The 15,566-nt window shown below is 41.4% G+C and overlaps 1 protein-coding gene across 6 annotated transcripts in view; it reads right to left on the bottom strand.

Moving 5' to 3' along the window:
• Positions 1-15,566, bottom strand: part of myo3a (myosin IIIA) — a 169,642-nt gene that overhangs the window by 99,892 nt on the left and 54,184 nt on the right. For all 6 annotated transcript variants that reach the window (XM_037536677.1, XM_037536673.1, XM_017705496.2 and 3 more), the window contains exons 4-5: positions 2,377-2,481; positions 365-464 (exon numbers count right to left, since the gene is read on the bottom strand). In XM_037536677.1, coding sequence (XP_037392574.1) covers positions 365-464; positions 2,377-2,481 — 205 coding nt within the window. The remainder of the gene's footprint in view (positions 1-364; positions 465-2,376; positions 2,482-15,566) is intronic.

The raw sequence follows: 15,566 nt of genomic DNA, 5'->3' as shown, positions 1-15,566 counted from the left end.
GGGACAGTCGGAGTGCGCTCCTTCCTCTTCTACGGCCCTGTCTCCACACGATTATGAAACACTAAAAGCAAATCGGTAGTGAGTGAGAGCGGATCCCAATTTGCCCTGGCCTGCTGACAATGAGCAGAGACGTAGGCGTAATGGAAGAGGCCTCCTCCTCCTCCTCCTCCTCCTCCTCCTCCGCACTCTCTGGAAATGCATTCTGGCCTTAATAAAAGGAAATAAGTAGCATGGAATTAGCATTGCAAACACTCAGAGGTAATGGCTTTGACCCACATGCAAATGCACCATTTCTCTGCCATTTCTCTTCAGCAGACACACCTCCGCCGCTGCCTCCCCTTAACACACCATCTTAACTACTCACCAAAGTCAACCAGCTTAATCCCTCCTTGAGTGGTGAGCAGGATGTTGTTCCCTTTGACGTCGCGGTGGATGGTCTTATTCTCGTGTAAGTGCCTCAGACCCTGCAGAGAGCACAGCAGGCTGGGTAAAACATCCTTAAAATCATCTCGCTCAAATCTAAAAGCCTAGACACTTTCATTGTCATCGTCCACAAGGAAACCTACGTCTGTGAGAGGCTCCATCTGATTGCTCAGGTATCAATTATAACAGCAAGAGCACAGACTCAACAAAGACTCAGAAACACAGACACTCTAATGCTGCCATTCGCAGAAGGCAGAGAAAAAGAACTGATGAACCAAATGAACGAGTATGAATGGGGGGAGAACATTCTAGAACAGTGTGAAGGCAGGAGAGCTATCACAGAATAAGATAAGATAAGATAATCCTTTATTAGTCCCACAGCAGGGGAATTCACAGTATTACAGCAGCAGCAGAGTAATAGAAGTAAGGCACTCAGTAATAGAAACGGGAAACAGTATAAACATTATAAATAATAAAAATTTAAGTTAAATCTCTAGACTATTTACAACAAAATAAGAATAAAATAAGAGTTGCATAAGATCTGCATTGCACTTATGAACATATTGCACAAATGAAAAATGTTTGCATTCTGAATGTGTGTATATTGTGTGTGTGTATAGTGTGTGTGTGTGTGTGTGTGGTCTCCTGGGAAAATGAGTGTGAATGTGAGAGAGGACACTACAGCAGCGAATACGGGGAACACTTTAGAACAGTGTCAATGGAGAGAACATTCTAGAATAGCCTAAATAAGAAAAGAGCATTCTAGAACAACTCGAAAGAACAGAACATGTTAAAATTGTGTGAATTAGAACACCATAAATGGGGGAGATATTATGGAAGTGATGCTTGAGGCCCTCTGTTGTTGCTATAACTTTCTTGATTGTTATGTTCAGATAGCGAGTTAACTATCTTGAGAACTCAAGATAACAAAGCAACAAATTTGTTATCTTGAAATCACTAAATAATGAACTTCTCAAAATGAATCTCAAAATAAGGAGTTTTATACAAAGTAATGCATTTGTTATCATTTGCCCGGGGGTTCATTCCCCCGCCTGGGTAAGCACCGTACACTATACCAATAAGAGTCCTTGGGCAAGACTCCTAACCACCTTCTAAAAACTTTCACTAAAATGAAATCGCAAGATAATTAACTCGTTATCTCAGGATAACAACTTTGTTATCTTGAAATTACAAGATATTTAACTCAATCTTAGGATAACAACTTTATAATCTTGAGATGCCAAGAGAATGAACTATTTGATAACTTTGTTATCTTGAGATCATAAGATAGTTAACTCGTTATCTCAGGATAACAATCCAGAAAACTACCTCACAGCCTCTCTGGACTTATCTGGACGATAGAATATTCTAGAAGAGTGCGGAATTAAAAGAACATTGTATAACAGGGGAAATTTGGAAAAACTGTGCCAGTGGTTGGGGTACATTCTAGAACTGCGTGAATGGGGGAGAACATCATAGAGAGGTGTGGAAGAAGATTCTAGAAGAATGAATAAGAGGAACAGTGTGTATAGAGAGAAAGCATTCTAGAACTAGAATCTGATGTAATGAGGTAGAACATTCTAGAAGAGCGCGAATGCAATTCTAGAACAATGTGAATGAGGGAGAACATTCTAGAACTGTGTGAAAAGGGAGAAAACACCTTAGAACAGACAGAATGTGATAGAACATTTCAGAAAATGGTGACTAGAGGAAAACATTCTTCAACAGAGTGAACGGGAGGAATAATGCAAACGGGGAGAGAATATTCTAGAGCAATGTGACTGGGATATCAGACCGGTGTGAATGGAGGAGACCTTTCTAGAGCTGAATAATGAGAGATTAACTGTGGGTCAGCTGTAGGACAGTTGTCAGCAGTTTTTAAGTGAAGCCTTTTATAAGGTCTTAGTAAGAGCGAGAGGAATTTGATGATAATAATGACGCCTAAAGTCCTACCATGAGGGCCTCATGCAAGATGTATGCGATTATGGGTTCATCCATACGGTCTCCTCTCTTCAGCATGCCCTTCGCCAGATCTGTCACCGAGCCTCCGTTACACAGCTGAAAAAAAAAAGAAAGTGAATGGATTAAAGGTGCAGTGAGTAAGATTTAGTGGCATCCAGTGGCGAACTGAATACCCCTCCCTCGCCCCTCCCTCTCCAAGCATGTAGTAGAGCCTAGTCAGGGTATCTGCCATCGCCTGTCCCAATTGTGTTTTGTTTCTTCATGTTAATTAAGATCTTCCATTTGTCTGAATTTGGGCTCCCACAGCAAAGAATGGTTAGCTAGCATTGACAACATCCACTGATTCTTCTGTCTATGCCTTCCAAACAGTGCTAGATTGCTACCAAACTCAAGCCACTTCAGTATAAAATAAAGGCGCTATCTAGAGCTAGTGTTTAGTTTTGCCACACTGGGCTACTGCAGAAAATGGCGGTGCAACATGTGTTGCGCTGGTCTGAGTGGATCAGACACAGCAGTGCTGCTGGAGTTTTTAAACACCTCAGTGTCGCTGCTGGACTGAGAACAGTCCACCAACCAGAAATATCCAGCCAACAGCGTCCTGTGACCACTGATGAAGGACCAGAGGATGACTAACACAAACTGTGCAGCAGCAGATGAGCTGTCGCCTCTGACTTTACATCTACAAGGTGGACCGACAAGGTAGGAGTGTCTAATAGAGTGGACAGTGAGTGGACACAGTGTGTAAAAACTCCAGCAGCACTGCTGTGTCTGATCCACTTGTACCAGTGCAACACACACTAACACACCACCACCACGTCAGTGTTACTGCAGTGCTGAGAATGATTCACCACCCAAATAGTTCCTGCTCTGTGAGGGTCCATGGGGGTCCTGACCACTGAAGAACAGGGTAACAGAGTATCAGAGAAACAGATGGACTACAGTCTGTAACTGTAGAACTACAAAGTGCAGCTATACAGTAAGTGGAGCTGATAAAATGGACAGTGAGCGTAGAAACAAGGAGGTGGTCATGATGTTATGCCTGATCGGTGTATGAAGGGCTCATCCTAAGCTAACGAAAACAAAAATGAAAACGATTCATAGTTACAGGTGATTATACAGTAATGAAAATGTGCTTTTGTTTACTATATTCCATTTCTGCTATTAGGGCCCCCTAAATTTTACACACTGTACCTTTAAAAATGGCCATGTTACACACAGATTAACCCAATTAGGCAACTCAGAGCAGGTGATGTCTTTTTTTTTTATATATGAACTTCTCCTCTTAATCCAGATGCGTGATATTTATCTGTATTTTTATTAAGTTCAAAAGCAGGCAGGAGCCCAGTCCTTCAGCTCAACCTCACTTTCATGATCTGAGGAGTAGAAGAAGCAAGAACAAATTGATGAAATTGCAATATTGATAAAACTGATGAATGCTGAACGTGATCTGATGAACAGCGGGATAAATCAGTCGGTGATTTGATAAATACATAAACAGTTTTCACAGGAGCTACATTGATTTAATAAAAAAAGCTTCAATGCATTTCATCACGCGGTTTATTCATCCTTCATTATCCAGCCCTGCCATTCACTATTTCACACCGTCTTCCAGTCACGGTTCAGTCGAAATATATCCCAAGTGCTTGAACACATCCGAGTTTTCTGTTGCCGACTACCTTTTAGTTTAAATGCATTTAGGCGTTTGATGAGCCAGGCATCAGTTTTAAAGAGAAAGTGTCATTCCACTGCCAGAGGCTTCATGCTCTGCTAGCTCTGACTGTGTTTAAAGAAAAAGAGAAACAGAAAGGTAAACAGCCTAAAAGTCAACTGCAGAAAACTAGGAAGCATGTCAGTGAAGTTCTGAGTGGCGTATTCCCGCAATTCAAATTATGAACGTCAAGCCTGAATGAAGATTGATTTAAAATAGCATCTTTTCACATAATTGCTACTTCCTCTTGGTCAAATTCTGACAGAATTGGCAAAATATTTGAAAAACAAAAAAGTTCCACATAGGACTCTTGATGCTACAGGTTACTGCACACCACACGCGCCACTGAGACCACTCTGTACCTGGGGGATGAAATCCTATAACAGTGTGAATGAGGAGAGGGTCTGAATAGGGTAGAACATTGCAGAACAGAGTAAATGTGAGAACACTGTGGACCAGTTCAGCGTTCAGATGGCTGCAGTAGTCTTTTTATGCTTAAATTGGACTAAATAGATAAGCCATAAGCTTTACACTGCGCTGAGTTCAGCTATCTCATGGTTCTTAAATATGAGAATGTATAACATTAGAGAGAAGCTATTTGCCTCTAAACTATTTTGATTTACTAGTCAAGAATGTTGCATATCACTATTGGCGGAACAAAACCTCATATCTCCAAAACGGCAACTTTACAGGGGAAGGAAAAAACCTACTCTACTTTTAATGTAGGTCAATGGAACCAGAGTTTTAGGCCATTACTTTTGGTCCATTCTTCATGATACTGACATACAATATAAAGGACAACAGATATTTTCAAATTACGTCAAAAACTGGAAAACGACAAAAATGGAGATACAAGGTTTGTTCCGACAGCAGGGATATACACACATAATTCAATTCAGTTCAGTTTAATAAGAAAATTAAACAGGGAACATTACACAGGAAAGATCTGTGAGATACGCCAAGGACTAGTCAAAGGTTCTGCTGAACACCATGCTTCCAAAGATATGAAGGTGTCAGGTAAAAGGCATCCTCCAAGCTTCAATAAGATTCAATGCTGTTTATTAATAACATGAATATCGCTGCTGTCAGAACAAAACCTCGTATCTCCTTTTTTGTCGTTGTCCAGTTTTTGACATAATTTGAAAATGCCTGTTACCCTTTCCATTGTGCGTAAATTTCATGAAGAATGGACCCAAAAAATGACCTGGCAAAAAAATCTGGTTCCCTTGACTTACATTTAAAGTAAAGTAGGTTTTTTTCCTTCTCCTGTAAAGTTACCATTTTGGAGATGTGAGGTTTTCTTCCACTACAGCGACATCTTAAAACAAACCAGGATCTTAAACCATCAGGATGCATCGTTTTTGGAGTCCTCTGGGCAAAAGGCACTACAGAACTACTTCATTTCCTCGCCCTTTAAATCTGTCATTAGAAACATTAGGTACAGAGCAAAATGTGAGTGTTCTAATCCAACAGGCTGCGCTGGAAGAACAATACACAGCTAATTGAGCACGGCGCTCTGATTAGGCTGCTGCTGCTGCCGCTGCTGCCGTTGTTTGGTTGCAGTCGGTGGAAAGCTAAGGTGAGGAACGGCTCTTTTGTCCATAGTGAGCCCTCTCGAAAATTACGTTAAATTGTCCTATGTGTTGCCAAGGCAACAACGGTACCCTCTTATTTGGGCCTGTCTAAAATCGACCTCGGGGAAGAAGAGGCTGGGTTTGATATCTGCAGCAAGACCAACAGAAGGAAGTGCTTATGTTTTGATTCTCCATGTTTCACTCTTTTTTTCTTTCTTGGCTTTCAAAGCTCAAAATAAGACCATCTCAGTTAGAGGGAGAAGGTCTAATTCATAGGATGGAAATCATAAAGTAGGGCAGGGCTGGTTGCCACTGAAAATACAATATAACAATACTTATCAAATACAGTGCTGTGCAAAAGTCAGAGACCACCACAAATATATTCCATTTCCAGGCAAAAAATGTTTCAGGAGGTAGTTCTGAGGAGATTAGATGGAAGGTACACGCACAAGGGGAAAGATAAAGTGAAAAAACAGGAGCGATCCAAAACTGGAGCTAAAAACTGTTTAAAAATACAGAAAAAATGGGATTCCTAACAGCCACCTGGAAGACCTGGTAGACACCAAAACTGCCCCCCATCAGACAAACAGCACTTAAAGCTTTGATCTCTCTCAAACTCTCTGACCAATCACAGTCATTTCTGGTGTTGGCATGATGACAACCAAGATGACGAATTGGCTGGAATGGGAACATTTTCACAGACACTGAATTATGAGAAGCACCAAAAGCAGCTCAAATTGGCTCAAACTGGGCAACAAACATCAAGTTACATTTGGAGTTTAGGCTGCTGAAGAAATGACAAACCACTTCATGCTAATTTCACCTTCCAACGTGGACAGAAGCTGACAGTCACTGTTTACTCATTCTGTGAAGAGCAAATAATACAGACTTGCACTTGAAGACCATTTGTTTTGCACTTTGTCTCATGTGGAACTGCATCTTCTAAGTCAGCTCAAAGTTATGGAGATCAGAGCTGTGGGTGAAAGAATTTTAAAAAAGTTTAAGCTCCCAAATGAGGTGGAGAAATGCTTTGTTCAACTTTTGCCTTTCCAAAGTGGAAAACCACATTGACACTGTGGCAGGATGCTGATTTTGTAATAAGCCAGCACAGTTTAAAAGATATTCTGCCCGAAATCTGGCAAAATCACAAATCAAAACAAAAAAAAAAGTGTACCATCCAGTGTGTATAGTTTTGATGTGAGAAAACCATTCCAGAAAATGTAGTATTTTCTATTTAGTTGCTGAGTTTACTGGAATATACTAGAAAATACTAAAATAAAATACAAAATACTAACATTGCGAAAAGCAGCATTAGCTTGCATTTAGCAACGTTAGTATTATGACTCAAACTCCTTGAGACCACCGGTGGCTCCAAAACACACGTCGTCGTGTTCTTCATAACGTTCATATTCCATAAGCTCCATTCAGAAGCTGGGCGTCGTGTGAGGCTGTAGCTCTTCTCTCCAGTCTAATAGACGGTGACGTCATTTTAAACCCTTATAATAAAAGAAGCTGAACTTTGTTTTTCTACTGAAAGTCGACCCGTTTTTCCCCAAATCTGGGCTCTAAACTATAAACAGACGGTGTCTCTTCAGTGATCTGCTCTGGAAACATCACTTTTAGAAAATAACACAAAGAGCGTCGGAGATTTTTGGCTTTCAGCAGTAAATTGTAAGCATATAGTGATATTTGTAGATCATAAAACACATGTTCTGTTCATCTGAGGGGAGCTTTTACAAACAAACAAACAATAAATAAATAAATATAAATGTACATTTATTACATGCAGTTACTGAATAATTTGCCTTACGATTCGGTCACATAAAATCAGATGGACAAACCAAAATGCACCCTGGAGAATAAGAGGTTAACGAACCTCGTAATTTGAAGGACCCAGTGAAAAACAGGAGAAAAATGGAGAAAACACATATCAGGTCCTGAACATGTTTATTTACCTCAGGGGGCGATAGAGGCGATGTTTCGAAAACCCTGTTCATTCTGGCCAAAAAGAAATCGAGCTTAGACCCAGAGTTCCAAATAACGTGAACCACAAAATAATGCAGGAAATTCAGCAAACAATAACTGTCAAATGTGCAAAAGCGCATGCTCTGTTTAACACTTCAAAAATCAATAAAGCACGGTATTTTACGGTATTTGACAGACGCTCTTATCCAGAGCGACTTACAATTCGATTATTGTTACACAGGGTCGAAGGCGGTGTTAGGAGTCTTGCCCAAGGACTCTTATTGGTATAGTGTTTGCCCAGGTAGGGATTGAACCCCAGTCTACAGCATAGAAGGCAGAGATGTTACCCACTACACTAACCAACCACCACATATAATTTAAATGTTTGTATATGACTGTACATTAGTGTCTGACTCAGACCAGAGCATCAGAAACTCTAAAGCTATTGGCTAAACTATGGCTCCAGTCATACAGTCCAGCCTGAGTAGCTGAACTGTAGCTGTTTTGACCGTGTTGACATTCTGCATTCAATCTCAAAAGAGCTCATCAAAAGTGCTCCAACATAAAGAGACAACACCACAGAGCACACTGTCAAGACGTCACCTCTCAGCTCAGCCTCTCGACAGTGACGCATTAAAGCAGGGGTGCGCAGGACAGGCCTATCAGAAAGGAGGAGAGAGTGACACTTGTCATTGAGTTGAAGAGGGAAGGTGAAACGCTAACAGTAGAGAAACAGCAGAGCACGTGTGTGTATGTGTGTTTGGCGTATTCCCAGAGACGCAGGGGCCACTGCGCTCTCATTTTCAACCTGCCCACAGGGCGCTCTGCCATTGTAGGAACACCTTCCTGTTTCGCTGCCATTTATGGAAGTTAATTGAGCTGACGGCAGGGGGGTGGGGTGAATGCCAATTCCACTTGGAGCTCACAGTAAACGTTTCAGACCCTGAAGTAAAGCTATCGATCTGATGCACGTCTATATATCGGTCCAGGGGGGCTTTTATTTTGAATTGCCTATATTCATAGGCCCTCGAAAACAGCTGTTGTGGCAGCGTAGGACATATTGACGTCCGATATCTGGTGCGGACAATGTGCTGTCACAGATGGGAGCCAAATTTACGGTGGTTTGTATTGTACCTTATAAATTTTCTTCACTGTAGAGGTCTTCACATCTAGAGGTTGGGTAGGTGGAGGGAAGTCAGCAGTAGTAACGCTGGTCTGCCTTTTGCAAGTAGAACTATTATATGTAAGCCTAGTTACATTAGGGTGTGAGGTGCAGCATGAGGTGAGGTGGGGGGGGCTCCCTTAACTCCCACCCCTCCTTCCCTCAATTCCAACCTGGTAATAATTATTCTTTACATTATCATTTTGCTTTGCCTTTAAGACTGACATATCGCAGCTGTTGGAATAGAACTACTTTACTTTTAATGTAAGTCAATGGAACTACATGTTTTATCTGAGTCATTTTGGGCCGGTTCGATTTTTCATGGTTAATCGGTTTTAACTAATTCTAAGCATAAAACAGCTTCATTCCCATGTATGGACTCTATGGACTGAGGAGTGACTGGTACATTTTGAAATGATTCGAACGGTAAGAAATATTTCAAGTCAACTCGCCAACAATCAACACAAGTTTACTGATGTCTACTTTAACTACAGCAGTGTGTTCCAGAATGTTCCACTATACTCTTAATCTAGTGCATAGCAGGAGGAAAAACCTTCTTGATGAGTTGATAAAGTCTTCAGCAGAACCTGAATGGAGAAACCAGGAGGATCTGATTAGAGCCACGATAAATCTTTGGCAGAGAAACAGCCGTAGCTCAGCTTCTGGAGAATTACCTTGAGCCCGATTACACCGTGCCTTAACATGTTCCAAGTCAGGATCGAATCTGGATAAACTTTCAATTTACACTTTTCACTAAAATGTGTCCCCGGTTTGACCAACTGTACATCATTTCCCGTGTAAAAGGCACATCAACACATACGTTATTTCCATTTTGCTTTTCCCCCGTTATAATATGAGCAGACAAGCTTGGCGTAGACTGCGTGAAGGTCTTGGTCTGGGGTCAACTTTCTTCTTGTCCTCCATCATTTTGTTGAGTTCACCCTCTAGTCAGTGCTCGGGTAACACTTTAGTGTTGGTTGCTTTCCATAAGGCTTCATGACACCTACATAAGCTTGTCTTAACAACTGATAGCACTACATGAATGTTTATAAATGCTTATTCCAATAGGCAGCATCTGTCATAAAGGCTACTTTAGCTAACTTTGATCAAAACTGGCAGATAAGCTTTATAGGGAATGACACCTATGGGAATAAGAATTCATAAACGTTCATGTAGGGTTATGTCAGTTGTCATGACAAGCTTATGTAGGTGTATAGCCTTATGTATAGCCTTATGAACAGTACCCTACAGTAAAGTGTTACCCATTTCTCCTCACATAACTGTAAAAGGATAATCAAATGTGTAAACACTTCTCTGACCACCTCCGAACGTAGCTTGAGTGATCTGATTGATTATAACCTGTTCACAGTGCATCCCGGGACTGGTCACACCAGGCTTTTCGCACAATCAAGTGAAGACTAAACGTGAGCCAATCACCCAAAATACATGCTGATGTGAACAAGCTCTTATTTCTACAGTACTGCTGTATTGGGGCAGTCGTGGGGTGGAGGTTAGGGATCCAGCCTCGTGACCAGAAGGTCACCGGTTCAATCCCCAGAGCCGACAGCACATGACTGAGGTGTCCTTGAGCAAGACACCTAACCCCCAACTGCTCCCTGGGCGCTGCGGATTGGACTGCCCACCGCTCCGGGCAAGTGTGCTCACTGCCCCCTAGTGTGTGTGTGGTACTTCACGGATCGGTTAAATGCGGAGGTGAAATTTCCCCGTAGTGGGACTAATAAGGGTCTCTTAATCTTATTGTCCACTATCTGTTTGTTTATTCATGTTTATGATTTCTTTATTTATGTTTTCAAAGTTAGTGTTGCTTCCAAACCTGCCTGTAATGTATAGTAAGGTGGGTGATTGAGAAACATCTCTGAGAGTATCAGGTCGAAACTGGCCTCATGGTGACATCAGATGCCGGCTCACCTGTGTGATCACCTGTCTTCATTAAATTACACGCAGCCTCCGAGAACGTGGGTTAGAGCGAAGTCAGTCTCAATGAGAGGGGCTCTACATAATTAAACCATTAAGATGTAAACAAAGTCATTCAGAGTGGTTTGGTGTGAAATACTCCATTCTACACAAACCTACCAAGTCAGAATCGTTCACAGTGGTGGTGATAGGAACCAGACATCTGGAGAGTTTAATGCCTATGAAACTAACCTCACAGCAAGTTATCACACTAATTTACAAATATGTTACCTAATGATAAGAATAGAGTGAGGCTGAAATATTGTTTAACGATAGTTTTGAGAAGGTGATGGCCTAAAATGTATTTTCTAAACGTCATTCATGGTGGAAGGGTACACACTGAGCATCGTAGGGCAACTATTTTTCCATTATCAACATTAGATGTAAAAAAACTGAGAGGATACAAGAAGATTCACTGGTCATTTTAGATCGGAAAAAAAACAGCCATGTCTGTGTTTCTAGTTCCTATCGCCATCACTGTAAAAACCTTCACAGTCTATACAGCACAAGATTTCACATTACACCACTTTGAATGACTTGGTTCACATCTCAGCAACTGAATTATGTCGATTTTGAAAAAAATATATAGGGTAACATATATTTTAATATATTGTCAATTTTTTTTGGAACACCCACCACTACTGTAGACAGGCTACTTGCGCTAAAGGGGCTATCATACAACAGTTAGTTCTGGCCGTGCGAGCTGATTGGTTGAGAGGTGTTCTAACCGTGCTGTTATTTCACAGGTCATCATCACAGGTTTTTCACAAACACTATCACTCCACTGAGACACCGTTGCTAAGCAACAACTCTGACAGCTGTAGGAGACGCTCAAAGCCATTTGAACGTTTTTATTCTTACTTTGGGCACAAACAGAAAACGGACACTTTTAACATCACATTTGACCGACAGCTAATTTGGTCCGACTCTGAAGATGAGACGACACTAAATTCCCAAACTGTCTTCATCACTGAGCAGCTTTTCAGTCGGCAGCCGTGACAGAAGAACAGCTGAACAACCTGGAATCAGCCAGAAATGAACCCAACACCATTCGCCAAACATGTCATCTGATCAAATCAGACTGAGCCATAAAACTGACGCAATAGAAAAGCTGCTCAGTGGTGACGACAGCGAGTGGGCGGAGCTCGTTACTCTGACAAGCTGCTCGTTAAGGAGCTATAATTTGGGGGAAGGAACTGAACATTAAAACATATTAAAAGCCGCGTTCACGCCCCAGTTTATTCATTTCTTACTGAATTTATTTAACTGCTGTATAAAAGCAGTAGAGACACTCGGGGTCGTGCGTTATCGTGAATAACATCACGTCTGTGATGATCTACGGAGACCAAATCACAGCCGTGGTGTTATTTTGTGGTAACACGTGACCTTTAGTGTTCTATTGCTGAAGTACACCACAGAAGCTCTCCTTCTGAGACAGAGCATAAACACATGCTTGGGCTTGGACTTTAATCGAGGGGGTGGTTTCAGCCAATACTGCTGGCTAGTGCAGTCCAAATAAGTAGCTGAGCCTTGTGTCGGCTGTGAGGCCACTCCTCAGCGCGCCCGACAATTAGTAAAACATACTGTTCTCATTTGTTTGTTTTGAGGGTGTCAAAACCAGAGATTTACATTTGAGGCATGAGGCCATGCCATGTGTAAACCGAGACTCGACAGCTATGAGGCCTCTTGAGGCATTTGTCAAAGAAGCTGGTTGCTCCTATGAAGCCCCTGCAACACGGTCTCGTCCTTGTCTTCGTGAACATCTTACACCGTCATTGACATTAGCTGACTCAGCACCGACAGCCAGGAAAACAGAGGGACAAGCTTCAGGGAGAGCTGAGCTGACGGGCAGTGAAAGCTGCTACTGAAAGATGGGATGCTGACATGACAGTTTAGTCACATGTGTAACCGCTCTCCATGTGAGTGTACAAAAATTCCTAATTCCTGGCTTTGGCTTATTTCATCGCCCTCACGCCTATCAGTCCAGATTAACTTCAGGAGGCTGAAGGCACGTTATTAATGTCGTCTACAGACAAGCCATCAACATAATTCCTCACATGCAGCTGAAAAAAGAGACGCAGGGCTAATTCTGCCAGGATCCCTCTGCACCTGCTGCCAATCTGCCCGCTGGCTTTTACGGTCTATTTATACTGCCCATAACAAGAAAAAAACAACAATCCATGTATGATATTCTGAATTTGCATAACTGCACATCTACAGAGTATTTCATGTATTTTCACTGTATTCTATGCTCATTTCAGAGTGTTTTATTTATTTTTACAGCATTTCAGTAAAGTCCTTAATGCACCAAGCATGATTGATTTGTGCCATTTACTGGAACATCAATAAGTTCAGGTAGCGAGCTGTGAATAGGCCTTCAGTTTGGGCCATAAATGGCAAAAACTTGGTAAAGAAACTGGGAAATAACACCTCTGCTACCACCCCTATGTGATTCTATTAGTATGTCAGCACAACATAACCAGCAATTCACATCTGATGCTTGTAAAAGTTTTACAGTGACTCGGTAAAGAGTCCCAGTCTAGAGCAGCAGCAGTTCCCCATTTCTAAAAAACTGGCAAATGCATTAGTCAGTCTACGGCTCATACTCACAGTAAGTGATGTGTCTAGAACTTCCAAAATGCCTAGAGTGATGTGTCTTCTTAAAAAATAAGTCTTACTCATTGTAAATCAAAATGCGATTGAATGTGGTTGAATCCACTGATATTATGTTGGTAGTTAAAGTGTAAGGCCTTCAGTTCAGATCCTGTTGTCCTAATCAATAGGAGAGCTTTCTAAGCTGTATCTATTTCAGTTCCAGAGAGATATAAATATATAAAATATAAATCCATAGGGGATTTCAAGTGCTTAACTGTTTCCGACCCAAACTTAAGAAGAATGGAGACAACCAACATGACCAATCAGTTGTGTCCCAGCAACTAGAGCTTTTTGAACAATGTCAAAAAGATTAAATTGTCTTTTGCCTCATCTTGTGTGGTGCTGTCTCTCCAAAAGCAGCTCAAACTGGGTCACAGGCATCCTAGCTGTGTGCAAGAGTGCTCATAATGTTCCAGCTACTGAATGAGCTCGTGAAACTCCCCATTCTCCCTTCATTATCTCAACACTGAACTAGCCTGCCTCATGTCACCAATTGCCCAAGAGCAAAAGATATCTTTTCACACTTGAAGACACTCTGCTTGTTTTTTTCCACAAAAATTTCATCCATTATGTGTAGTTTTGATGCGACAGTTTAATGTCTGAATATTTTGCAATTTCTTGTCATTTCGTGGTGTAAAAGACTTCAGAGGTCTTTACTACAGTGCTGGGTTTCAGACATGAACTCCTCACCAGCCATGCAGGTTTCTTTACTTCTATTTCTAAGTGCAAACTTTAAAAGGGTGGACAAAGTACAGAGATATTACAGGTAAGGAATGGGAACATTTTCTAAACAGTGGGGATAAGGAACCAAAACTCAAACTGAGCGAAAGTCAAAATGTTTTAACTAACCAATCAAAAAAGTTCTTTTCTTGGTGGAGGTGTGGTGTGGAGACCTATCAGCAGCACTCACGCAAAGACCAACGGTCCACTTCAGCTTACATTCAACTAAATATCTACTAAATGGACCATCATTTTCTTTAACTCTAAACCTGCTCTAATGCTAACCGTGACCTTAACCTCAACCCAAAACCTAAACCCAACCCTCACCCGGGTCCTAATCCCTAATCCTGCTCCAAATCCTAAACCCAGCCCCAACCCCATCACTGTTTAGAATCAACTAAGGAGTTTCCACAGATAGTTTAACAATTTGAACATCTGTGGATGATCTATAGGGGACTATAGTGGCCTATCCAAATAAAGTGAGACCCATAATTGTAGGAAGGGGGGGTTAATAATGTTTTTGTTTAATAATGTTTTTGTCTCTCTTGATCAAAGAATCGAGTCAGCAATCAGTTTCAATAATACTTAAGTAAAATGCAGTTTTTCCAAGATAAATACTACAATGAAGAAAAATTACTCAAGTATTTTCCAACCCTGGGTCTCGCTAGACCACCATAAACTAGTGAAAACAGGAAACAGAAACCGTAAAAAGTCGATCAGAGTGGTCTGATGTCAAACGGTGCCTTATAGTGAAACTTGCTGACTTTATATTGGTGGTGATCAAAACCAGCGGCTATGATGTCAACAACTCAAATATAGTCATTTTATTCGATATCCAAACCCACTGATCTAAATTTTGAAATTAATTTTTGTTGGGGACTATTTTGCCTTACAGCACCCTGTACGTACCTCTCCACCATTAGTGCATTTAAAAAATCAATTCTATTAAAACTATCATAAAACAGCGCCTCAGGCATCAGGCAGTGCATCCATAACCACTTCATGTAAACACTTTCTGTAAGAGAGCTTTTAGAGGTGGACGTCTGGTTCCTACCACCATCACTGTAAACAATTCTGCCTCTGGAAGTTCCTCTAGAACTGAGCGTTTCACACCAAACCACTCTGAATAAGTTCTTCCAGCATATCTTGAGAATTGAATTAGGTAGAAAACAGTCCTTTAAGCCGTATGAGCTTCAGTAATTTGAAGCATATGTCTGAGCAAATACTAAACCAAGTGGTTCAATTTAATGTACATAGCTGGCAAATCTGTCGGCCTGTCTGCGGTCCACTACATGTCCATCACAACTTGGCTGGTCATGGGAAGCCGCTAAGCTTACACACTGCTTCACTGGCTAACCACATTGTCACTGTTAGTGGTCAGTAACTCCCCTCTGGTGGCAAACCACTTCTCAACCACAGAACC

This window comes from Pygocentrus nattereri, chromosome 3 (genome assembly GCF_015220715.1).
Source record: "Pygocentrus nattereri isolate fPygNat1 chromosome 3, fPygNat1.pri, whole genome shotgun sequence".
Lineage (NCBI taxonomy): Eukaryota > Metazoa > Chordata > Actinopteri > Characiformes > Serrasalmidae > Pygocentrus > Pygocentrus nattereri.
The sequence above is the reverse complement of the archived record's forward strand: the minus strand, read 5'-3'. Positions and strand labels throughout refer to the sequence as shown.